We start from the raw sequence: 26,242 nt of genomic DNA on the forward strand, positions 1-26,242 counted from the left end.
TAGTAACCAGTGTTGCACAGTGTTGGCCTATGGGTGATGTCACGACCAGCTGGGCGTGAGTTTTTGGGGTGGATCCTAATGTTTAAAAGGCTCTCAGAGGTGCACACCTGTGCGCTAATATCATTATGTGTACAGCTATGAGTGAGTCTCTACCACTCTGTCTGCAAGCGTTGTGTGTCTGTCTAGCTTGGGACTGTACATGTAGGCAGGCAGCTAGCGTCAGTGGGGGCAATTAGCCTTTGGCTGGTTCCTACATGTGTGCGGTTAACACAGCAGAGTTCTAGAGCAAGCACAACCCTAGTCAGGGTATTAAACTCAGAGCATCTGTTCCGTTTCTGTGTGCGAGTGACACAGCTCAGTTGCAGAACTTCTCTTTCATTTCTGTGTGCGAGTGACACAGCTCAGTTGCTGATCATCTATTACGTTTCTATGTGCGAGTGACACAGCTCACCTGCAGAGCAGCTCTTTTGTTTCTTTGTGCGAGTTACACAGCTCAGTAGCAGAGCTTCTCTTTTCTTTCTGTACTGTTCCTGTCTGTGGCGTAACAGAGATTGGAACTCGGCATACTGTTCACACTGATTGGCGTTTACCCAGTGTGTACAGGCAATCGCTCGCCGTGTATTCCGCTATTGTACACTAGCAGCAGTTTTCCATCTCTGCACGGTGGACCCTGAGTTGCGATTGTGCTTCATTGTTTATTTTATTTAGTGCAATCCGCCATCCCTAACAGTATACTAGTACCAGGGTCTGGCTAGCAATGGCGGACGAGCAGTGTCTCCAGCAGTACATCCAGCAGCTGGAGAGCAGGTTGTCTTCTCTTGAGCGGGCGGCTTCAGCTGTTGATTTTCCTGCCGTGGCAGAGCAGGCAGCTAGCAAATCAGCCTCTATGGTTTCTTCTGCACCATCTGTTCTACCTGTACCACGTTTTTCGCTGCCTGATAAACTTTCTGAGGACAGTAAGGCCTGCAGAGGTTTTCATGAATTAGTGCTCAATTCATCTGGATTTACTGGCTGCACGATTCCCAACTGAGCAAACCAAGGTGGGATTTGTAATTTCCCTTTTGTCAGGCAGAGCGTTGGAGTGGGCTTACACCATTATGAAAGCGAGATGACTATCTGATTTTAAACGCCTCTCATTTTTGTGGGGCCCTGAAAGAGGTCTTTTTGGGGCCACAAGTAACCCATGATACCACACTCCATCTGCTGGCTTTAACTCAGGAAACGTCCCTGGTTAGTCAATTTGCCATCTGTTTTCGTACTCTGGCTGCCGAGATGGAGTGGCCTGATAAGGTCCTGATACCTATCTTTTGGATGGTATAGCTGATCATGTCAGGGATGCTTTGGCCACTAGGGAGATTCCCACTACTCTGGAAGAATTAATATCTGTCTTCACCAGCATAGATCTTTGGCATGCTGAGCAGGGATTGTAGCGAACTCAGAGTAGATCTGGGAATCAGTTGGCTCTGACCTCCACCTATTCCGAGAATTCCACAACTCAGGTTGTTGACCCCCTGGAGCCTATGGATGTCTCACGAGCAGAATCTATTGCTCACTCAGAACATCTGCAACCGACTTGCTTTGCCTGCAGGCAAACCGGTCATTTTGCCAATAAATGTCCCAAGTGTCAGATGGAGCCACAGCATCTAGTGGCTTTGGGGAGTGGCTCACTGGTTTCTGTGGATGTGTTTCCTAAATTAGCCTTTGGGATTTCTTTGTTGTTTGGGTCGAATACTCTCAATGTTGAGGCTTGCATGGACTCCGGGGCTGAGGGCAATTTCATGTCAGCTACCTTTGCCCAGCGGCACGCAATACCATTATTGATGCTTCCTAATCCGATGTCCATTCGGATAGCTAATGGGTCCTTTTTACCAACCCTGATTTCCCATCAGACAATACCTCTTCTTCTCACTATGTCTCCAAAACATCAGGAGATAGTATCTCTTCTGGTTATCTCTGAGGCTATGGATGAAGTACTTCTGGGTATGCCTTGGCTGTGCCTCCATTCTCCCCAGATTGATTGGGCAGCAGGGATCATACAGGAATGGGGCAGTTTCTGTAAGAGTCTGTGTCCCTGGGTGAGATCTATGTACCATCTAATCTTCAGTCAGATGGTCACTCTGGGGCACATATTTTTAAACGGGATGGTCCCTCTAGTACTAAAAGGACCACCGAGCGGTTAGACTTCGGCCGCTGGGAAAGAGCACATCCATGCCTCCCAGCTTGTGGCAACATCAAAGCGTGGCAAACGTCACCAAGGGGAGTTGTTAATGAGGGGGTAATGTTAGGTGCTGGGATTCTCCTACTGTACGGGATAGATCCCAAGCCTTATCTGCCTCCGCAGTCTCCCATTCAAGTCTGGCCGCTCAGCATAGACATTGTTCCCAGTGTCTTGCTCAGGCTCCTGTTATGTGCTTGGTTACTTCTGGCTCTCCAGCCAAACCTGTAGTAACCAGTGTTCCGCAGTGTTTAGCCTAAGTCCAGAAATGACCTTACCCAGCATGTCCATGATGTGGCAGCTCCGGATTGGCCTGCGGGTGATGTCACGGTGGGCTGGGCGTGAGTGTTTGGGGTGGAGCCTAATGTTTAAAATTCTCTCAGGCGCACGCCTGTGTGCTAGTGTCATGTTATGTACAGCTATGTGAGTGAGTGAGTGAGTCTCTACCACTCTGCAAGCGTTGTGTGTCTGTCTAGCTTGGGACTGTACACGTAGGCAGGCAGCTAGCGCCAATGGGGCAAATAGTTGTTGGCTTAGCATCTGGTTCCTGCATGTGTGCAGTTAGCACAGCAGAGTTCCAGAGCAAGCACAACCCTAGTCAGGGTATTAAGCTCAAAGTATTTGTTCCGCTTCTGTGTGCGAGTGACACAGCTCAGTTGCAAAGCTTCTCTTTCGTTTCTGTGTGCGAGTGACACAGCTTAGTTGCTGTGCTGAGCATCTGTTCCGTTTCTGTGTGCGAGTGACACAGCTCAGTTGCTGTGCTGAGCATCTGTTCCGTTTCTGTGTGCGAGTGACACAGCTCAGTTGCAGAGCTTCTCTTTCGTTTCTGTGCGAGGGACACAGCTCAGTTGCTGATCATCTGTTCCATTTCTGTGTGCAGGTGACACAGCTCAGTTGCAGAGCTTCTCTTTTGTTTCTGTGCGCAAGTAACACAGCTCAGTTGCAGAGCAGTTCTTTCGTTTCTGTGTGCGAGTGACACAGCTCAGCTGCAGAGCAGCTCTTTCGTTTCTTTGTGTGAGTTAACACAGCTCAGTAGCAGAGCTTCTCTTTCCTTTCTGTACTGTTCCTCTCTGGCGTAACAGAGGTTGGAACTCGGTGCCCTGTTCACACTGAGTACCCAGTGTGTACAGGCAATCGCTCGCCGTGTGTTTCATCATTGTACACTAGCAGCAGTTTTCCTTCTCTGCACGGTGAACCCAGAGTTGCGATTGCGCTGAATTGTGTATTTTATTTAGAGCAATCCACCAACCCTAACACAAGCTAATCACTTTGGGGTAGCTGTTTATGGTAGAAGGACAATGCACCATGTCACAATGGTTGACTAGTCATGGATTGATTTCATGAACATTACAGAGGTGTTTTTGATTCCATGGCCTTCATTGTCCTCATATTCTTATCCTATGGAGCAGGGGTGGGGAACCTTTTTCCTGCTGGAGACCATTTGGATATTTAGACCATTGCTTGGGGGCCATACAAAATGCTCAACTTGAAAATAATCATGCTATATATAACATTTAATTAACTCTAATTTCACGGCTGGAGTTACTTCTCTTTGGTGCGGCTAGGTGGTATTGATGTTGCTACTCGTAAATGCTTTTCCAGATTTGCATCAGTCTGGGTTACAGGTGACTCTGCGCTGATGAGTTTTGTAAAGAACTCACAGCAGTAAGTTATACTGAACACAGATGCAAATTACACTGCAGTTCTCACAGTGGGAAATTCATTACAGCTCATGTTACATTTATACAACTCATATATATATATATATATATATATACAGTATATCACATAGGATACACTGGGACTCTGTTGTATATACATTACATAGAATACACTGTACACTGGCACTATGCTGTATACACATCACATAGTAAACACTAAGACTGCTGTATACATCACATAGGAGACACCAAGCCTGCTGTATACATCAGATAGGAGACACTAAGACTGCTATATGTACATTACAGGAGATATGTGGCTGTGGCAAATACACAGGAGACATGGAACTGGAGCATAGACCACACAAGAGTCACGGGGTTGAGGCATAGACTGCACAGGAGACACGGGGCTGGGGTATAGACATCATAGGAGACACAGGACTAGAGCATAGACACCACACGAGACACGGAGTTGGGTCATTTACACCAGGGTTCCCCAACTCCAGTCCTCAAGGCCCACCAACATGTCATGTTTTCAGGATTTCCTTAGTCTTGCCCAGGTAATAATTGCATCACCTGTGCAATGCAAAGGAAATCCTGAAAACATGACCTGTTGGTGGGCCTTGAGGACTGGAGTTGGGGACCCCTGATTTACACCATAGGAGACATGGTGATGGGGCCTAGGCACTACAAAAGACATGGAGCTGAGGGATAGGCACCACAGGATACATAGAGCTGGGGCATAGACATCACAGGAGACATGGAGCTGGGGCATAGACACCACAGAAGACATGGAGATGGGGCATACACACCACAGGAGATATGGAGCTGGGGCATGGACACCACAGGAGACATGGAACTGTGGTGTGATAAACATCACAGGAGACATGGAGCTGGGGAATAGACATCACAGGAGACATGGGGCTGCAACTTAAACGCCACAGGAAGCATGGAGCTGGGAAATGGGCATCAAATTAGACATGAGGCTGTGGCATAGACATCAAGCAGACACTTTGGGGATGCAGTATAGACATCACAAGAGATGCTGCCACTGTGGTCTTCTTCTGGTCTTCTTCGGGCCAGCGTCATGACAATCTTCTTGCATGCAAGCGCTGCAGCAATCAGTAGTGAACATTTTGTTCATGTGCTCAGAGTAAGAAGAAACTAAAGTGCCGTCATCCATTAATACGCAACGGTCATCTGGAGCACTGCAGTCCTCATGAATCTTCCTGGAGAGTTTTGGCCTTTGTGCCTGAGGTTCCCTACTCATGCTATATAGAGTTTCTCCAGGATGAGGTAAAAGAAACCGTTCACAACATGTCAGTTTCTCTGTCTTTGCTGTAACTGCAAGAAGCTAAGCTGTCGGGATGAGCAACTATTCCTACAGAACTACTTCTTCATCTAGTGGAAACTATTACAAGATGAATTGTTGAGGTTCTGAAAACAAAACCTCACTAGATGGGTGTCTCTAATAATGTGGCCATTCAGTATATGTTTTATTCCTGGTGGAGATGACAGGATAAAGCTGATCATAGACATTAGATGTTGTCTGGATCTTCTTGCCATTTTCTGGTTATGGAGACTGCTGGTTAGAAATAGGATCCAAAAGGTTTGATTTATACAGGAGACCTGCAGCTATGTGGGATATTCTGCTGGCCTTTTTTTGATTGTCGTGATAATTTATGATCTTTTCTGTTCTTCTGAATCATTATTTACAACTTCTCCATCTATTTCAGAGTAAATATCTGCCCCATATTAACACTACAGAGATATATGTGAGAGGAGATGAGTGGTGTAAAGAGGAGATTCCTACAGATAACCGCACAGGTGAGTATAACCTAAAAAATCAATCAGCGCCTGAAACGCACATTTGAGTCGGCTCCATGCCAGAGGGAACACACTTCCATTATGAGTATTTCTTCTTTATGCTCTATGATTGTGCACATTATAATACATGATTATTCTCGTGAAATGTTCTGACATTTCATCTCTTGCACATATCTGGTCAGTTTACATTATCTGTCTTGCAGCACTTGATAATCATATTATTACAGTATATGGTGATCTACTGCAGACTTCTGCAATGTCCAGTATTACTGTTTTTTTTTTTTTGTAAACCTACTACCAACCACTCTGATCATTACATAATATATTTTGCCCGTATTAAACACGTTGATTATGTGTCTGTATTCCTAAATCTTAAGCAGATTTTGGTTCTCATGCTCATTCTTGTACAATCATGTTCCTATATTCTGATATTTTCCTTCTTGCTTCTGGTGATTTCTTTCCCTTCCACGTGATCCATTTTTTATAACTCTATGTTTTATGTGTGATGAAAGATATTGATAGTTTAATTCACTCTTCTATTTATTTAGTATTGATTGTTTTTTTAATTTTATAGTTCTGTAATCATGGAACTCTTTCGGTACTACAGTGGAATGTAAAAGTTTGGGTACCCCTGGTCAAAATTACTTTTATTGTGAACAGTTAAGCAAGTTGAAGATGAAATTACCTCTAAAAGTCCTAAAGTTAACCCCTTTACCCCCGAGAGTGGTTTGCACGTTAATGACCGGGCCAATTTTTACAATTCTGACCACTGTCCCTTTATGAGGTTATAACTCTGGAACGCTTCAACGGATCCCAGCGATTCTGAGTTTTTTTTCATGACATATTTTACTTCATGATAGTGGTAAAATTTCTTCGATGTAACTTGCGTTTATTTGTGTAAAAAAAAAAAAATGGAAATTTGGCATAAATTTTGAAAATTTAGCAATTTTTCAACTTTTAATTTTCATGCCCTTAAATCACACAGATATGTCACACAAAAGACTTAATAAGTAACATTTCCCACATGTCTACTTTACATTAGCACAATTTTGGAACCAAATTTTTTTTTGTTAGGAAGTTATAAGGATTAAAAGTTACACAGTGATTTCTCATTTTTACAACACCATGTTTTTTTAGGGGCCACCTGACATTTGAAGTCACGTTGAGGGGTTTATATGACTGAAAATACCAAAAACAGACACCATTCTTAAAACTGCACACCTCAAGGTGCTCAAAACCACATTCAAGATATTTATTAACCCTTCAGGTGTTTCACAGGAATTTTTTGAATGCTTAAAAAAGTTAAATGTTCATTTTTTTTTTTTTTCAATCTTAATTCAAAACCAAATTTTTTTATTTTACCAAGGGCAGCAGGATCAATTGGACCCTAAAAGTTCTTGTGCAATTTGTTCTGAGTACGCCGATACCCCATATATGGGGGTAAATCACTGTTTGGGCGCATGGCAGAGCTTGGAAGGGAAGGAGTGCCGTTTGTCTTTTCAATGCAAAATTGGCTGGAATTGAGATCGGACGCCATGTCACGTTTGGAGAGCCCCTGGTGTGCCTAAGCAGTGGAAACCCCCCACAAGTGACACCATTTTGCAAACTAGACCTCCTAAGGAAGTTATCTAGATGTGTGGTGAACACTTTGAACCCCTAAGTGCTTCACAAAGGTTTATAACATAGAGCCGTAAAAATAAAAATATTGTATTTTCCAGGTCGTCCCTCCTGACATCACCACCAGGAGGTTGTCATTCGTATCCTTGATAGGGACAGGAACACAGAGGAGGTTAAATAGCCCCTCCCCACCTCCACCCTTCAGTGTTTTTCCTGTCCCTATCAGGGACAGACGCAGGGGAGTTGGGTGCGGCTTACCGTGCCGAAGATTTCTAACAGCCGGTCGAGCAGGGCTCCCGGGGCGGCTCCATCCCGCTCTGAGCAGCGGAGGCTTGCTTCTACAGCAGACTCCACAGAACGCGCTGACACCGAGGGAGGTCCCTCAGAGCGGGTTGAGCTGTGTGCTCCCTTTTGTGGCGCATCCCTCTCCAGAGGGCTCTGCGCCGACAGCTGTATACCCGGCCGCACGCCGACTTCCGGTGATGACTTCCGGGGGCGGGGTTCTGGCCAGGCCTCGTTGCTGCCAGCAAGGACGCCGAAGAGCGCGGCCTTGTGGGGCTGCTGTAGTGGGCCCCGGGGGGGAAATCTCTTCCACGAGTCAGCGTGAGTTCCACCAGGGATGTGTGTAGACCCGCCGGAGGTCATCAGGAGGATCGCCAGCAGCTGAGCTCGGAAGGAGGACGGGTCAGATGGTTTGAAGCCAGGTGAGGCAGACTATTTAAACACGAACACCTGACAGCACACTTAACCTAGGAAACATGGAAGTTGCTAATCGTCCATATGTCCAGTCCTCAGCGCTCACCCCAGAACATGTGAGTTATACATAGTGGGGTTTTCATAACGCTAGTCACTCACAAGGTATAGGGCCTGCTTATATCTCTATTGCAGGATAAAGACGCGCCCAAGCATCCAGCAGCAGTTACTAGACACAAGACGAATAGATGTCCACTATGCTCTAACAGACTGCCAGAAGGACACTCTAAGAAATTGTGTGACGGCTGTATGTCGGGACTGCTTAAAGAGGAGCAGACCTCCTTTCTAGATAGTAATAAAACTATTATCAGAGAGGAGGTACAGTCCATGATATCAGCCCTGATGCTGGATGAATCTCCCCGTCCTAAAAAACCCAGGTGGGAGCAAGATCTTAGCTCAGAAGAGGGTGAGCTCTCAACTTACTCTATATCTGATTCCATGGAAGGCAAATGTTCTTCAGCCATGCTCCCAGAAGAGAGAAAGAGGTATCTGCTCTCTTCTGAAAACACGGATATACTCCTGCAGGCTGTCAGAAACACCATGGAGGTGGAAGAAGCCACAGAACCCCTGACAGTCCAAGATAAGATGTTTGGCAGACTTAGAGCTCGCAGAAACAGGGTGTTCCCAGTAAATCACCATATAACAGAAATGATCCTGGAAGAATGGGAGGACGTCGGGAAGAAGCTAATAGTCCCAAAAGAATTTAGATACCGTCTCCCTTTTGATCTGGACGAGACCAAAGTATGGGAATCTGTGCCTAAAGTGGATATACCAGTGTCCAAGGTCTCAAAAAAGACCGCTATACCATTTGAAGATTCCTCTGGTCTCAAAGACCCTATGGACAAAAGATCAGAAGACTCCTGAAGAAGGCCTGGGAAGCATCATCAGCTATCATGAAGGCTAATATCGTGGCTACCTCAGTGGCCAAGTCAATAACTCTGTGGGTAGAAAAATTAGAAGACCAAATTAACAATAAAACTCCTAGAGAGGAAATCCTAAAGTCTTTACCATTATTGAAGATGGCAACGGATTTTATGGCTGATGCTTCGGCGGAATCGGTTCAGTTCGCAGCAAGGAACAGCACTTTGTCCAACGCAGCAAGAAGAGCTCTGTGGCTCAGGTCATGGTCCGGCGATACGCAATTAAAGAACAAACTATGTTCAATACCCTTCTCCGGTCTTCATGTATCTGGTCCAGTATTGGACGAACTGCTTGAAACAGCAGCAGACAAGAAGAAAGGCTTTCCGGAGGAGAAGCCGAAAAATACACCGTCCTTTCGTAGGACTCGTTCCATCCCAGACAGGATTATAGAGGGAAGGGGAAAGGTGGAAGATGGAGCTACCCGAAAGGGGGGAGAGGTAGGGGTACCTTTCAGGATCAGAAGCCAAGAGCCAACAGACAATGATGCCAACTTAGTGGGTGGAAGACTCCAGTACTTCTTACAGGGCTGGCAAGAGATCACTCAGAATTCATGGATCTTCAGTACAATAGAGCAGGGATACAGAATAGAATTCAGCCAGTTACCCCCCAGAAGATTTTGTCTGACTCAGACCCAGTCCTTGACAGATCACCAGAGACTTCTAAAGGATATTCAGGAACTTATCCAAATAAAAGCCATTATTCCGGTTCCCCACTCGCAGAGGTTCAAGGGACAGTATTCAAGCCTGTTCTCCATAAAAAAAACCAGGTGGAGAATATCGTACGATCATAAATCTGAAACCACTAAATCAGTGGGTAACTTACAAACAGTTCAAGATGGAGTCCCTCAAATCCGTAATACCTCTATTCCAGAAAGGCTTGGTAATGAGCAGATTAACCTAAAAAGTGCTTACTACCAGGTTCCCATCTACGCCTCACACCAACAATATCTCAGATTTGCTATAAAAGACAGAGATTACATTCTACACTTTCAGTTCAGGTGCCTGCCATTTGGCCTCTCGTCTGCTCCCAGAATCTTCACCAAACTCATGGCAGAGGTGATGGCCTTTTTGAGAGAAAAAAAGATCCTGATCCCTTATCTGGACGACATCCTGCTTATAGCAGACTCCCCTCAACAGATGGAGAAGAATTTAACAACGACGGTGTCAGTTCTAAAAAGTCTAGGATGGCTAATAAATCTAAAAATATCAAACTTCAAACCAGAGACAAAGAAGTCATTTCTTGGAGTGATCCTAGACTCAACTCAGGAACATGCGTACCTCCCGCAACACAAGCAAGAATCATTCAAAAAAGAGATTCAAATATTGCAAAAGCAAAAACAGACCATCATAAGGAAGGCCATGCGGGTGCTAGGGTTAATGACATCACGCATTTCCAGCGTTCAATGGAGTCAGTATCACTCAAGACCCTTGCAGCAGGAAGTCCTTTCACTTTGGGACGGCAGAGACACATCCCTGGACAACAAAGTGCGCCTATCCAGAGACGCAAAAAGATCACTGTCATGGTGGACCATAACAACAAACCTCAAAAAAGGAAGAACTTGGAGAACATCTCCATGCGTGAGCATCACTACGGATGCAAGCCTCAGGGGCTGGGGAGCCCACATGGGGGAAGACTACTCCCAAGGAACTTGGCCCGAGTCAATACGAAGCAAATCTTCAAATTACAGAGAGCTCAGAGCAGTCTGGGAAGCCTTAAAGACCTATCAGGAAGAGTTAAAGGACCAACACGTCCGTATCTTCTCAGACAATTCAACAACAGTAGCCTTCCTACTTCACCAAGGAGGTCCAAAGCATCACCATTTACAGGACCTCACAGACACAATATTCTCCTGGGCAGAACTCACAGTAAAATCAATAACAGCAGTTCACCTAAAAGGCACCGAAAACCAGGTAGCCAACTTTCTGAGCAGACAAAAGTTATGCCCCACAGAATGGTCCTTAAATCAGGAAATCTTTCTTCAGTTAACCCAACGTTGGGGTTTCCCGGAAGTGGATCTGTTTGCTTCAAAGAAAAATACAAAAACAGAAAGGTTCTTTTCTCTAAATCCAGGAGACAGGCCGTCAGGAATAGACGCCTTGGCTCAGAAGTGGGATATGAATCTGGCGTATGCTTTTCCACCATTGGCTCTAATACCGAGAGTCTTGAGGAAGATCCAGGAGAGCCAGGCATCGGTAATCCTAATAGTTCCATACTGGACCAAAAGGAGCTGGTTTCCTCATCCATCTACCAGCAAGACCGGACCTTTTATTCCAAGGCCCTCTAGTTCATCAAAACCCGGGTGTGCTACAGTTAACAGCGTGGATCCTGAAAAAGAGATCCTAAAGTCAAAAGGCCTCTCAGAACCAGTCATTGCCATTATCCAGAGCAGTAGGAAGCCTGTGACTTCTGCAATATATGGGAAAATATGGAAGAAGTTTTGTTCACAAAGTACAACTCCTGTGTTGGTCTCCCAGGGCCCAGATATTCAAAAAATCCTAGAATTTCTCCAGTTAGGCTTTGATAAAGGACTAAGACCTAGTACATTAAAAGTACAAATTTCAGCCCTCAGTTCCTTCTATGACTTTCAGTTAGCTAGTCATCCCTTGGTAATGAGATTTGTTAAGACCACCCAAAGGCTTAGGCCTACGATACGCACTACAGTACCTCCCTGGGTTCTAAACCTGGTTTTGAATTAACTCTATAAAGAACCATACGAACCACTAAATCAAGTAGACTTAAGAGCGGTAACCCTTAAAGCCCTCTTCTTAGTAGCAATAAATTCAGCAAGACGTATCAGCGAGATTCAATCCTTATCCATTAAAGATCCATACCTGAAAATCCAGGATGATTGCATCATCCTTAAACTAGATCCCGGGTTTCTCCCTAAGGTGATTTCGGACTTCCATAGAAGTCAACAGATTGTTCTACAGAATTATAGTAATGAAAAGAAGCGTTCTCTTCATGCCTTAGATGTTAAAAGGACAATTCTCCACTACCTAGAGATCACAAACAATTGGAGAGTGGACGCTAATCTCTTCATCCAGATGGCCGGAAGAAACAGAGGGAAGAAGACGTCCAAAGCTACTCTAGCTAGATGGATTAAGTCAACTATCAGGGCAGCCTATATCTCGGCAAGGAGACCCCCACCAGAAAGTCTCAAAGCGCACTCGCTGAGAGCAGTCTCGGCCTCATGGGCAGAAAGCGCTGGGGCTTCAATGGACCAAATATGCAGAGCTGCATCTTGGTCTAGATCAAATACCTTCTGTAGGCATTATAAGTTGGACGTTACAGCAAACTAACAAACTACGTTTGGGAGGAAAGTCCTCCAAGCTGTAATCCCACCCTAAAATAGGAGTTATTTGGTATTTCTCCTGGTGGTGCTGTCAGGAGGGACGTCCTGGAAAGTAGGAATTAGTCCTTCCGGTAATAATGTTTCCAGGAGTTCATCATGACAGCACCCCTTACATACCCTCCCTTGAGTTCCTGTCTGATATGTGATGTAAACATGTGTAGAAAGGAATTTCAATAAAATAGAGTTGCATCCATCCTGGTGTGGTACTTGGGAAAATGCCTGAAGGGTGGAGGTGGGGAGGGGCCATTTAACCTTTTCTACGTTCCTGTCCCTATCAAGGATACGAAGGACAACCTCCTGGTGGTGATGTCATGATGGACTCCTGGAAACGCTATTACCGGTAGGACTAATTCCTACTTTTTTTCACAAAAATTATTTTTTTGCTCCAATTTTTTATTTTCCCAAGGGTAACAGGAGAAATTGGACCCCAAAAGTTGTGCAATTTGTCCTGAGTTTGCTGATAACCTATATGTGGGGGTAAACCACTGTTTGGGCACATGGCAGAGCTCGGAAGGGAAGGAGCACCAGATTTTACTGTTATGGTTTGCAGGTGTCATGATCCACTGGGAGAGCCCATGAGGTGCCAAAACAGCAGAACGCCCAATAAGTGACCCCATTGTACGGACTACACCACTCAATGAATTCATCTAGGGGTGCAGTGATCATACTGGCACCATGGGTGTGTCACAGAATTTTATACCATTGGGCAGTGAGGACAAAATAACTACAGTTTTACCACCAAAATTTTGTTTTCGTCAAAGATTTAGATTTTCACACAAGAAGTGGGTAAAGATGGCAACAAAATTTGTCCCACAATGTCTACTGAACATGGCAATGCCCCATATGTGTCTGTACAGTGCTACTTAGCCATGCGGAGAGACTCGGGAGGAATGGAGCGCTATTTGCCTATTCAAGTGAATGGATCTGTGCACATGTCAGTGTGTTTCCATGAACCATGTGTCCGTGGGCAAAACACGTTGACATGTTCATTTTTTAATGTCAGCACGGGCCATAAAACGTCCCGCACACGTGCATACACATAACACACATGGATGTCATCCATGTGACACTCATTGGTGCCGGGGAAGAAGCGTTACATTAATCGCTGTTTTCCGGCGCTGGGTGCTAAACACAGCTCTCCTCATTCTTCCCTGCTCTGCCGGCAATCGGTGCGAGCATGGGCGAATGATGAGAGTTACATATAAGTAATAGAAGAGACAACAGGCAGCAGCTGATGGGACTATTACTCCCATCAGCCTACCCCTGCTGCTTCTAATAACAGTGACACCAGGAGCGGCGTATGGGAGTATTCATCTGCCGCTCCTGTGCTGTAAATGAATACGGTAATTTAAAAAAAGTTGTTGTTTCCCCGCTATTTTTGATAACCAGCCAGACAAAACTCACAGCTGGGGTATGCAAGGTTGAATATCAAGAATAGAGGGGTCCCCACGCCATATTTTTTAATTATTTAAATAAATAATTTTAAAAAAATGACGTGGGGTCCTCCCTATTTTTGACAACCAGCCTTGCTAAGGCTCACAGCTGGGGGCTGCTATTCTCAGGCTGGTAAAGTGTCATGGATATTGACCCTTCCAGCCTAAAAATAGCAGCTTGCAGCTGCCCAGAAAAGGCACATCTATTAGATGCGCCAATTCTGGCGCTTTGCCCGGCTCTTCCCACTTGCACTGTAGCGGTGACAAGTGGGGTAATATTTGTGGGGTTGATGGCACCGGTGACACGTCCACGGCTTAGTAATGCAGAAGCGTCTATAAGACTCCTGTCCATTACTAATCCTATAGTTGTATGGTAAATAAAGACACAGCAAGAATAAAGTATTTTATTTGAAATAAAAACATAACACAGTTAACATTTTTATCATTACTCCTAATCCAAGTGAAGCCCTCGATCCTGTAATAAAAGTAAAATAATAAAGCAACAATATATCATACCTGTCCATTGTGTCCCAAGCCGTAATCCATGTCTAGGGGATATACAGTTTTCAACCCAGACGGTGCACAGATGCGACCATCCCGGCTGAAAAGTACTGTGAATGAGCTGCTTAGTAGCGGAGCTTCAGTGACCGGAGGTGATGTCATAGAGGTTACATCCGGTCTCTGAGCTACGTTCCAAGCCGCGATGAGCTGCGGTGACTTTTGTGAGATACCCGCCAGCACAGTGAGCCCTGAGCGCTCACGTTTCTAGCGGAGATCTGATCGCAGTTCATTCCTGCTGGGAACGGAGCTCAGTGACCAGAGGTAACCTCTATGATGTCACCCCTCGTCATTACCTACCTTCACACCCCACTGCATTCCTCTCTTATATGTGTGTGGGGTCTAAGGGGTATCGTTTCTCCTTATGCAGAGTGACATACCATCTCTGGCTTGTCAAGGTAAGGAGGCTTATTTGCCGTGCAATGCTCCTCTGGGAAATATAATATGCAAATTGCCTCTTCTGAGAAAAAGAGGACTTAACTCTATAGCGCCACCTTTAACGAGTCGTGCAATATGACTTAGGATAAAAGCCAAATTAGTATCTCAATTCGCAGACACGGTGTTTCGGGCTGTTGTCCCTTGTCAGTGCGAAGCATGAGAACTAATTTGGCTAGGTGAGAGGCTCTGGACTGGGGTCTAAGGTCCTCTTTTTCTCAGAAGAGGCAATTTGCATATTATATGTGTGTGAATATTTTGTATGCCTGGAGTTTTCTGTTAACCCTTGTTTGTGTTGCCTTGGTTGTCGGGTTGGTGTACTACAGTGCACAGTAGCGCCCCTCTTTCCTTTGTGGGGGAAGAGAACAGATGGAGGGCTAACTCCAGAGATAAGGCAAGGGTGGAGGCCCCGGCATCTTCACCTTCATAACTATCACGGGGAGCAGGGCGCCCCTAGTGTTAGGGACAGGGAAGGAGCCCTTGGTCCCTGGTCAAGCGACAGCTGTGTCATGACATCCAATGTCTTTGACAGTCTAATGCTGAATTCTATTACAGTTTATATGAAAATGTTATAAATTATAGAATAATATAAATATTAATTTAATTCTAATGCAGTGTTATTGACAATTACCGTAATAAAAATTATATTTACTCTTTGCAGATGACGGTACCAGGAGTTCAGAGGGACATCTGATATTTTCTCATTTTGCAGCAGGTGGTCATGATATCACATCAGATCCGAATGAAGACCATGTAATTATCTCAGATAAACTTCAAGCCCTTCTTAGGAAAAATCTGTCATTGGATCCTTTTCAACAGGTCCTTTCTTCTGCTTCATTAAAGGAAAATATGAAAAACCACAAAAGTACTGATGAACATGAAGTAGCTCACACAGGAGAGAAACCATTTTTATATTCAGAATTTGGGAAATGCTACAGTAGTAAATCAAGATTTCTTTCACATGAGAGAAGTCACTCAGGGAAGAAGCTATTTTCATGTTTAAAATGTGGGAAATATTTTAAAAGGAAATCAAATCTTTTTTCACATCAAAAAACTCACACAGGGGAGAAGCCATTTTCTTGCTCAGAATGTGGGAAATGTTTTAATGAGAAAAAAAATCTTGTTACACATCAAAGAACTCACACAGGGGAGAAACCATTTTTATGTTCAGAATGTGGTGATTGTTTTAATCAGAGATCAAATCTTGTTAGACATCAGAGAACTCACACAGGGGAAAAACCATTTCCATGTTCAGAATGTGGGAAATGTTTTATAGATAAATCACAACTTGCTAGACATCAGAGAACTCACACAGGGGAGAAGCCATTTTCATGTACAGAATGTGGGAAATGTTTTACAGATATATCACAACTTGCTAGGCACCACAGAACTCACACAGGGGAGAAACCATACTTATGTTCAGAATGTGGGAAACAGTATAGCGAGAAACACAAACTTGTTACACATCAAAGAATTCACACACAGGAAAAGTTGTTTTCAGGTTCAGAATGTTCATAATGTTTTAACTAGAAATGTGATCTTGTTAGATATCATAAAGTTCACACATTGGAAAAGCCATTTTTATGTTCAGAACATGAGAAGTGCTTTACCCAGAAATACGATCTTGTTAAACATGAGAAAACTTACACAGGGAAGAAGACACTTTTATTTTAAATCATTTAAATCATTACATTGTCAACATATAAAAGAAAAATTGCAAATTATAATCAATTAAAGTCACTTGTCTACAAGCAAAATGGAAAACAACTTAGAGCACTAAATGATTAATAGAAAATGTATACAGTGGCTTGCAAAAGTCCCCCCCCCCCCCATCATTTTTTGTGTCTTTCTATCCCACAGCATAGAATTTCACTTGACTTGGACCATTTCCCGGTCTCTGCTGCCGAAAAACATCCCCACAGCATGACGCTGCCACCACCATATTTCACTGTGGGGTTTCCTTGGGGTGATGAAATTTGTTGGTTTGGTGGCAGACATAGCGTTTACGTTGGTGGCCAAAAGTTCAGTTTGATAATGATAATGGATGTGATGGTGCTCTGGGAGATCCTCAGAGAATGGGTTACTTTGTTAGAACCCAACCCTGACTTGTACGTCTCAACAACTTTTTGTCTGACTTGTTTGGAGATTTGCTTGTTCTTCATGGTGTTGTTTGGCTAGTGGTACCTCTTGCTTAATGGCCTTGCAGCCTCTATGGGCTTTCTTAAAAGGTGTGTGTATATACTAACAGATCATGTGACAATTATACTGCGCACAGGTGGACTTTCTTTCACTAAGCATGTGACTTATGAAGGTAATCGCTTCCAACAGAAATTTTTCATAGCAAAAGTGGTGAATACATATGCACATGCCAATTTTTACCATATTTTTCGCTTTATAAGACGCACCTGATTATAAGACGCACCTAGATTTGAGAGGAAAAAAAGAAAAACAATATTTTGAGCCAAATAGTGTGCAAAAACCTTTAATAAAATACAAAAACTTTATTTGTGGATGACATACTGTTATAGGGGATCTGTAATTACAGTACAGTGCCTTAAGTGCCGTATATTGTGACTACCACCCCCCTCATCCTCAGGAATACACCCATTTACTGTATACATGGATGTATTCTGAAAGATTAGAGTGGTGAACTCCCCAGTCTTGTAAAAACAAGAGAACAATCATAAAACCAAAAACACATGGGCCACCTGCATAGCGAACAAGTCTGTAGAAACCTGTTCACACCACCAAAGAACTTGAAAACACAAACGCGCACAGAGAGGTCAAAAAATACTCTGTTGTAAAAAAGTCACAGTAAATAAGCAAGTGCTAATCAAAAAATGAAAAAATACAGGGTATTAAGTTAATACGTTTTTTTGCAAAAAAAAGGTATGTTAAGCTGCTCAACCAATCGCCAAGGTATACCCATAATAGAGCAGTCCTGTCTAATGTATATAATCCCTATCTGATGTATTTAAAAACCTGATCATCTTTAACCCCTTCATGACCCAGCCTATTTTGACCTTGAAGACCTTGCCGTTTTTTGCAATTCTGACCAGTGTCCCTTTATGAGGTAATAACTCAGAAACGCTTCAACGGATCCTAGCTGTTCTGAGATTGTTTTTTCGTCACATATTGGGCTTCATGTTAGTGGTAAATTTAGGTCAATAAATTCTGCATTTATTTGTGATAAAAACGGAAATTTGGCGAAAATTTTGAAATTTTCACATTTTGAATCTTTATTCTGTTAAACCAGAGAGTTATGTGACACAAAATAGTTAATAAATAACATTTCCCACATGTATACTTTACATCAGCACAATTTTGGAAGCAAAATTTTTTTTGCTAGGAAGTTATAAGGGTTAAAATTTGACCAGCGATTTTTCATTTTTACAACGAAATTTACAAAACCATTTTTTTTTAGGGACCACCTCACATTTGAAGTCAGTTTGAGGGGTCTATATGGCTGAAAATACCCAAAAGTGACACCATTCTAAAAACTGCACCCCTCAAGGTACTCAAAACCACATTCAAGAAGTTTATTAACCCTTCAGGTGCTTCACAGCAGCAGAAGCAACATGGAAGGAAAAAATGAACATTTAACTTTTTAGCCACAAAAATTATTTTTAGCAACAATTTTTTTATTTTCCCAATGGTAAAAGGAGAAACTGAACCACGAAAGTTGTTGTCCAATTTGTCCTGAGTACGCTGATACCTCATATGTGGGGGTAAACCACTGTTTGGGCGCACGGCAGGGCTTGGAAGGGAAGGAGCGCCATTTGACTTTTTGAATGAAAAATTGGCTCCACTCTTTAGCGGACACCATGTCACGTTTGGAGAGCCCCCGTGTGCCTAAAAATTGGACCTCCCCCACAAGTGACCCCATTTTGGAAACTAGACGCCCCAGGAACTTATCTAAATGCATAGTGAGCACTTTGAACCCCCAGGTGCTTCACAAATTGATCCGTAAAAATGAAAAAGTACTTTTTTTTTTTTCACAAAAAAATTCTTTTAGCCTCAATTTTTTCATTTTCACATGGGCAATAGGATAAAATGGATCATAAAATTTGTTGGGCAATTTCTCCCGTGTACGCTGATACCTCATATGTGGGGGTAAACCACTGTTTGGGCACTCGGCAGGGCTCGGCAGGGAAGGCGCGCCATTTGACTTTTTGAATGGAAAATTAGCTCCAATTGTTAGGCGACACCATGTCGCGTTTGGAGAGCCCCTGTGTGCCTAAACATTGAGCTCCCCCACAAGTGACCCCATTTTGGAAACTAGACCCCCCCAAGGAACTTATCTAGATGCATATTGAGCACTTTAAACCCCAAGGTGCTTCACAGAAGTTTATAACGCAGAGCCATGAAAATAATAAATAATTTTTCTTTCCTCAAAAATGATTTTTTAGCCTGAAATTTCCTATTTTGCCAAGGGTAATAGGAGAAATTGGACCCCAAATGTTGTTGTCCAGTTTGTCCTGAGTACGCTGATACCCCATATGTGGGGGTAAACCACTGTTTGGGCGCACGGCAGGGCTCGGAAGGGAAGGCACGCCATTTGGCTTTTTAAATGGAAAATTAGCTCCAATCATTAGCAGACACCATGTCACGTTTGGAGAGCCCCTGTGTGCCTAAACATTGGAGATCCCCCAGAAATGACCCCATTTTGGAAACTAGACCCCCAAAGGAACTAATCTAGATGTGTGGTGAGGACTTTGAACCCCCAAGTGCTTCACAGATGTTTATAACGCAGAGCCATGAAAATAAAAAAAATAAATTATTTTCTCAAAAATGATCTTTTAGCCTGCAATTTTTTATTTTCCCAAGGGTAACAGGAGAAATTTGACCCCAAAAGTTGTTGTCCAGTTTCTCCTGAGTACGCTGATACCCCATATGTGGGGGTAAACCACTGTTTGGGCACATGCCGGAGCTCGGAAGTGAAGTAGTGACGTTTTGAAATGCAGACTTTGATGGAATGCTCTGTGGGCGTCACGTTGCGTTTGCAGAGCCCCTGATGTGGCTTAACAGTAGAAACCCCCCACAAGTGACCCCATTTTGGAAACTAGACCCGAAAGGAAGTTATCTAGATGTGTGGTGAGTACTTTGAACCCCCAAGTGCTTCACAGAAGTTTATAATGCAGAGCCGTGAAAATAATAAATACGTTTTCTTTCCTCAAAAATAATTATTTAGCCCAGAATTTTTTATTTTCCCAAGGGTTACAGGAGAAATTGGACCCCAATAGTTGTTGTCCAGTTTCTCCTGAGTACGCTGAAACCCCATGTGTGGAGGTAAACCACTGTTTGGGCACACGTCGGGGCTCAGAAGGGAAGTAGTGACTTTTGAAATGCAGACTTTGGTGGAATGGTCTGCGGGCGTCACGTTGCGTTTGCAGAGCCCCTGGTGTGCCTAAACAGTAGAAACCCCCACAAGTGACCCCATTTTAGAAACTAGACCTCCCAAGGAACTTATCTAGATATGTGGTGAGCACTTTGATCCCCCAAGTCCTTCACAGACGTTTACAACGCAGAGCCGTGAAAATAAAAAATCATTTTTCTTTCCTCAAAAATGATGTTTTAGCAAGCATTTTTTTATTTTCACAAGGGTAACAGGAGAAATTGGACCCCAGTAATTGTTGCGCAGTTTGTCCTGAGTATGCTGGTACCCCATATGTGGGGGTAAACCACTGTTTGGGCACATGTCGGGGCTCGGAATTGAGGGAGCACCATTTGACTTTTTGAATACGAGATTGGCTGGAATCAATGGTGGCGCCATGTTGCGTTTGGAGACCCCTGATGTGCCTAAACAGTGGAAACCCCTCAATTCTACCTCCAACACTAACCCCCCCCACACCCCTAACCCTAATCCCAACTGTAGCCATAACCCTAATCACAACCCTAACCACAACCCTAATTCCAACCCTAACCCTAAGGCTATGTGCCCACGTTGCGGATTCGTGTGAGATTTTTCAGCATAATTTTTGAAAAATCCGCAGGTAAAAGGCACTGCGTTTTACCTGCGGATTTACCGTGGATTTCCAGTGTTTTTTGTGCGGATTTCACCTGCGGATTCCTATTGAGGAACAGGTGTAAAACGCTGCGGAATCCGCACAAAGAATTGACATGCTGCGGAAAATACAACGCAGCGTTTCCGCGCGGTATTTTCCGCACCATGGGCACAGCGGATTTGGTTTTCCATAGGTTTACATGGTACTGTAAACCTGATGGAACACTGCTGCGAATCCGCAGCGGCCAATCTGCTGCGGATCCGCAGCCAAATCCGCACCGTGTGCACATAGCCTAATTCTAAAGGTATGTGCACACGCTGCGGAAAACGCTGCGGATCCGCAGCAGTTTCCCATGAGATTACAGTTCAATGTAAACCTATGGGAAACAAAAATCGCTGTACACATGCTGCGGAAAAACTGCACGGAAACGCAGCGGTTTACATTCCGCAGCATGTCACTTCTTTGTGCGGATTCCGCAGCGGTTTTACAACTGCTCAAATAGAAAATCGCAGTTGTAAAACCGCAGTGAAATGCGCAGAAAAAACGCGGTAAATCCGCCATAAATCCGCAGCGGTTTAGCACTGCGGATTTATCAAATCCGCAGCGGAAAAATCTGCAGAGGACCAGAATACGTGTGCACATACCGAAACCCTAACCCTAACCCTAGCCCTAACCCTAGCCCTAACCCTAACCCTAGCCCTAACCCTAAACCTACCCCTAACCCTAGCCCTAACCCTAGCATTAGTGGGAAAAAAAAATTCTTTATTTTTTTATTGTCCCTACCTATGGGGGTGACAAAGGGGGGGGGGGGGTCATTTATTATTTTTTTATTTTGATCACTGAGATAGATTATATCTCAGTGATCAAAATGCACTTTGGAACGAATCTGCCGGCTGGCAGATTCGGCGGGCGCACTGCGCATGCGCCCGCCATTTTGGAAGATGGCGGCGCCCAGGGAGAAGATGGACGGACCCCGGCAGGATCGATAAGTATGATGGGGTGGGGGTGAGCACAGGGGGGGGATCGGAGCATGGGGGGTGGATCGGAGCGCCGGAGGGGTGGAACGGAGCACGGGGGGGGGGGGGGGGTGTGTGTGGAACGGAGCACGGGGGTGGTGGAACGGAGCACGGGGGGGGGGGGTGTGGATCGGAGTGCAGGGGGGGGTGATTGGAGCACGGGGGGAGCGGACAAGAGCACGGGGGGAGCGGAGCACAGGACGGAGGGGAGCCGGAGCAGTGTACCGGACAGATCGGGGGGCGATCGGTGGGGTCGGGTGGGTTCACATTAGTGTTTCCAGCCATGGCCGATGATATTGCAGCATCGGCCATGGCTGGATTGTAATATTTCACCAGTTATAATAGGTGAAATATTACAAATCGCTCTGATTGGCAGTTTCACTTTCAACAGCCAATCAGAGCGATCGTAGCCACGGGGGGGGGGTGAAGCCACCCCCCCTGGGCTAAACTACCACTCCCCCTGTCCCTGCAGATCGGGTGAAATGGGAGTTAACCCTTTCACCCGATCTGCAAGGACGCGATCTTTCCATGACGCCACATAGGCGTCATGGGTCGGATTGGCACCGACTTTCATGACGCCTACGTGGCGTCATGGGTCGGGAAGGGGGTATAGTACCTGTATGAACAGGGCTCAGAGAGAAAATATCCATGTTGAACATGCGAGATGGAACAGCTACAATGCAAGTGACCCACAGAGGAGTGGTGAACTCCCCAGTCTTGTAGAAACAAGAGAACAATCATAAAACCAAAATCACATGGGTCACCTGCATAGCGAACAAGTCTGTAGAAACCTGTTCACACCACCAAAGAACTTGAAAACACAAAAGCGCACAGAGAGGTCAAAAAATACTCTGTTGCAAAAAAGTCACAGTAAATAAGCAAGTGCTAGTCAAAAAATGAAAAAATACAGGGTATTTCGTTAATACGTTGTTTTGCAAAAAAAAAAAAGTATGTTAAGCTGCATTATATACATTAGACAGGACTGCTCTATTATGGGTATATTGGCGATTGGTGGAGCAGCTTAACATACTTTTTTTTGCAAAAAAACGTATTCACTAAATACCCTGTATTTTTTCATATTTTGACTAGCACTTGCTTATTTACTGTGACTTTTTTACAACAGAGTATTTTTTTTACCTCTCTGTGCGCTTTTGTGTTTTCAAGTTCTTTGGTGGTGTGAACAGGTTTCTACAGACTTGTTCGCTATGCAGGTGGCCCATGTGATTTTGGTTTTATGATTGTTCTCTTGTTTCTACAAGACTGGGGAGTTCACCACTCCTCTGTGGGTCATTTGCATTGTAGCTGTTCCATCTCGCATGTTCAACGTGGATATTTTCTCTCTGAGCCCTGTTCATACAGGTACTATACAGATTATCAGGTTTTTAAATACATCAGATAGGGATTATATACATTAGACAGGACTGCTCTATTATGGGTATACCTTGGCGATTGGTGGAGCAGCTTAACATACGTTTTTTTGCAAAAAAAAGTAACTAAATACCCTGTATTTTTTCATTTTCTGACTAGCACTTGCTTATTTACTGTGACTTTTTTACAACAGAGTATTTTTTTACCTCTGTGCGCTTTTGTGTTTTCAAGTTCTTTGGTGGTGTGAACAGGTTTCTACAGACTTGTTCGCTATGCAGGTGGCCCATGTGTTTTTGGTTTTAAGATTAGGTAGGTGGTAGTCACATTTGCAATAAACGCATTGTACATTACATTACATGTATATTTACACTAAATGTGGCTAGACCCACCATCATCCTTCAGAATATACCCATTGATACAGTATATTTTGAAGGATGATGGGGGTTGTTTGCTCACCTTTCCTAAAAGGATCTCGGACTTGTGAGTACCGTAGTTGCAACATTAAATAGTGTGCAGGGCCAGATATGTGATTGGTGGAGGCAGGAGAATCACTCTTCTCTCCATCCTCAGCTTTAGGCCTCTTTCACACATCCATGTCTCCGGTACGTGTGGTGACAGATTTCACTCGTACCGGAAACACTGACACACATATACCCATTAAAATGAATGGGTCTGTGCACACGTTCGTGTGTTTCCACGGATCGTGTCTGTTTGTCACCATCAGCACGGGCGGCAAAACTTCCTGCACACGTGCACATATGTTTGTCATCCGTGTGACATGCATCGGCGCCGGGGAAGAAGCGATACAGTAAGCGTTGTTCCCTGGAGCCGGGTGCTGAAGACGGCTTCCATCATTCTCCCCTGCTCTGCCAGCGATCCATGTGAGCAGAGGAGAATGAAGAGTGTTATATTCAAGTCAGAACAATGACAGAAGGTGGGGGCTTTTTGGACTATTATTCCCATCAATCTACACCTGCTGCCGCTAATAACAGTGGCAGCAGCATATGATGGGGTATTCCTCACCCGCCACCTGTGATAGATAGATACAACTAAATAAATGAATGAAAAACCCGGCATGGGTTCCCCCGTATTTTCTATAACCAGCCAGGCAAAACTCACAGCTGGGGGCTGCAACCCTCAGCTGTCAGCTTCAGCAAGGCTGGTTGTCAAGAATAGAGGGATCTCCACGCCTTAAAGGGGTCATTGATATAGTCCCCCCAGCCTAATAATAGCAGCCCGCAGCCACCCAGAAAAGGGAACATTTATTCTGGCGCTTTGGCCAGCTCTTCCCACTTGCCCTGTAGCGGTGACAAGTGGGGTTCATATTTGTGGGGTTGATGTCACCTTTGTATTGGCAAGTAATATCAAGCCCATATGTTTGTAATGGAAAGGAGTCTATAAGACACCTATCCATTACTAATCTTATAGTTACATGGTAAATAAAGACACAGCCAGAGTAAAGTCCTTTATTAAATAAGACTAAACACACTTTTTACTTTTTTATTTAAAAATAACAAACACAGTTTCTCTTGTAAGAAAACTAAAATAAAAAACAACAATATACCATACCTGTCCGTGGTTCTGTCCCACACCGTAATCCATGTCTGGAGGATAAAGAGTAGTCAACCTGGACGGTGCCAAGATGCAACCGTCCATGCTGAGAACCACTGGTTAATGACCTGCTGCGAGCGCAGCATCATTGACCAGTGGTGACATAATCGAGGCTGGGCTTTCCTCCATCTGCGCCTGTGCCGAGTGAGAAGCCGGACCCCGGAAGAAGAATGGCGACCGCCATATATAGCCGCTGCAGGGCCACCACACGCCGCTGTACCACAACTGCAGGGCCACCATTCGCTGCCGTATAACCACCACAGGGCCACTGCTCGCTGCGTATCACCACAGCAGGACCACTGCACACTGCAGGACCGCCGCAGCACCACTGCAACACCCCTAGCTCTGGGTCCACAGCATTGACCCCTCAGTAAGAACAGAGTTGGGGTTATAAGATGCACCCCCATTTTCCCCCTAATTTTGGTGATCATAAAGGTGCATCTCATAATTGGTGATATATATACATCCCGTTACATCACGTGCCGCAATATTCAACAAATTAGAGCATCTGCGCTCACTTTCTTATCCTCTGTCAATACCCTTATTGGCTAGCAGGGTAAAGGAGCGCCAGAGAGCTGCAGGTTTCTGACTAAGTTTGTGACAAATTGGTGGCAGCGGTGGGATTATAGAGCATTAGTGATCTGGTTTGAGCAATCATTCCTCTCACTAAAAACTTGCACGGCTCTTGCGAGGACCCTGCGTAACAAGTTTTGAAGATTGAACTCAGTGTTTATTAGATCTGAGACAATACTGTATGTGTAGCAGTTACACCCTACCCCTCTTCGTTTTTCTGTAATATCTTTTATTTGGCAATTATGGCTACGATGGGAGAGTCCTGGTATAGCCAGCAGACCAATGATGCTCTTATTGCCCACTGTATGATGAGACAGATTGACTCCATGGGCAAAACCAGGCACCAAATGATTGCGGAACTGCTGTAAGGTGCCGCAGAGCCAGTCCATCACCAGAGCCCCGATGAAGGAGAAGCCAGCCCAAACGCAAGATGGCACCTCTGCGGAAGTCCAACCGGTGAATGCCAGCCATACTCGCAACCAGAGTAGTGTGGACCCCCCTCTTGCAGATGGCTTGGATCATTTTCACGCAGACGATTGTGAGGGGCATCTCCAGCTGATACAGCAACACTGACAGGCCCAGGCCAAGTGGGAAGAGAGGCAGTACCAGCTGGAGTTGCCCTGAATCCAGGGGCAGAGATCTTCCCAGTACAACTGTGAGTCCACTAATTCAACAACCTTTAAACCCCGGCCAGAGCACTTTCCAGTGATGGGAAAAGACGGGGAAAAGGACACCTTTCTGAGGGTATTTGAAAAGACTTGCAGACAGTACCAACTGCCGCCCAAACAGTGGGCATAGTACTTAACCCCAGGGTTGAGAGACAAGGCCCTGGATGTGTTTGCTGCTCTTCCAGCAGAGCTAGATGGGAACTATGAGGCCATCAAGCAGGCCCTAATACGG

The 26,242-nt window shown here is 44.6% G+C and overlaps 1 protein-coding gene across 1 annotated transcript in view; it reads left to right on the forward strand.

The window, feature by feature from the left end:
- The window catches only part of LOC138666640 (zinc finger protein 84-like), a 115,472-nt gene extending 99,050 nt beyond the window's left edge, over positions 1–16,422 (forward strand). The window contains exons 10-11 of the mRNA XM_069754833.1: positions 5,610–5,700; positions 15,431–16,422. Coding sequence (XP_069610934.1) covers positions 5,610–5,700; positions 15,431–16,287 — 948 coding nt within the window. The 3' untranslated portion in view covers positions 16,288–16,422. The remainder of the gene's footprint in view (positions 1–5,609; positions 5,701–15,430) is intronic.
- Positions 16,423–26,242: the final 9,820 nt, after the last annotated feature.

The sequence above is a fragment of the Ranitomeya imitator genome, chromosome 2, assembly GCF_032444005.1.
Source record: "Ranitomeya imitator isolate aRanImi1 chromosome 2, aRanImi1.pri, whole genome shotgun sequence".
In the NCBI taxonomy this organism is placed as follows: Eukaryota; Metazoa; Chordata; class Amphibia; order Anura; family Dendrobatidae; genus Ranitomeya; species Ranitomeya imitator.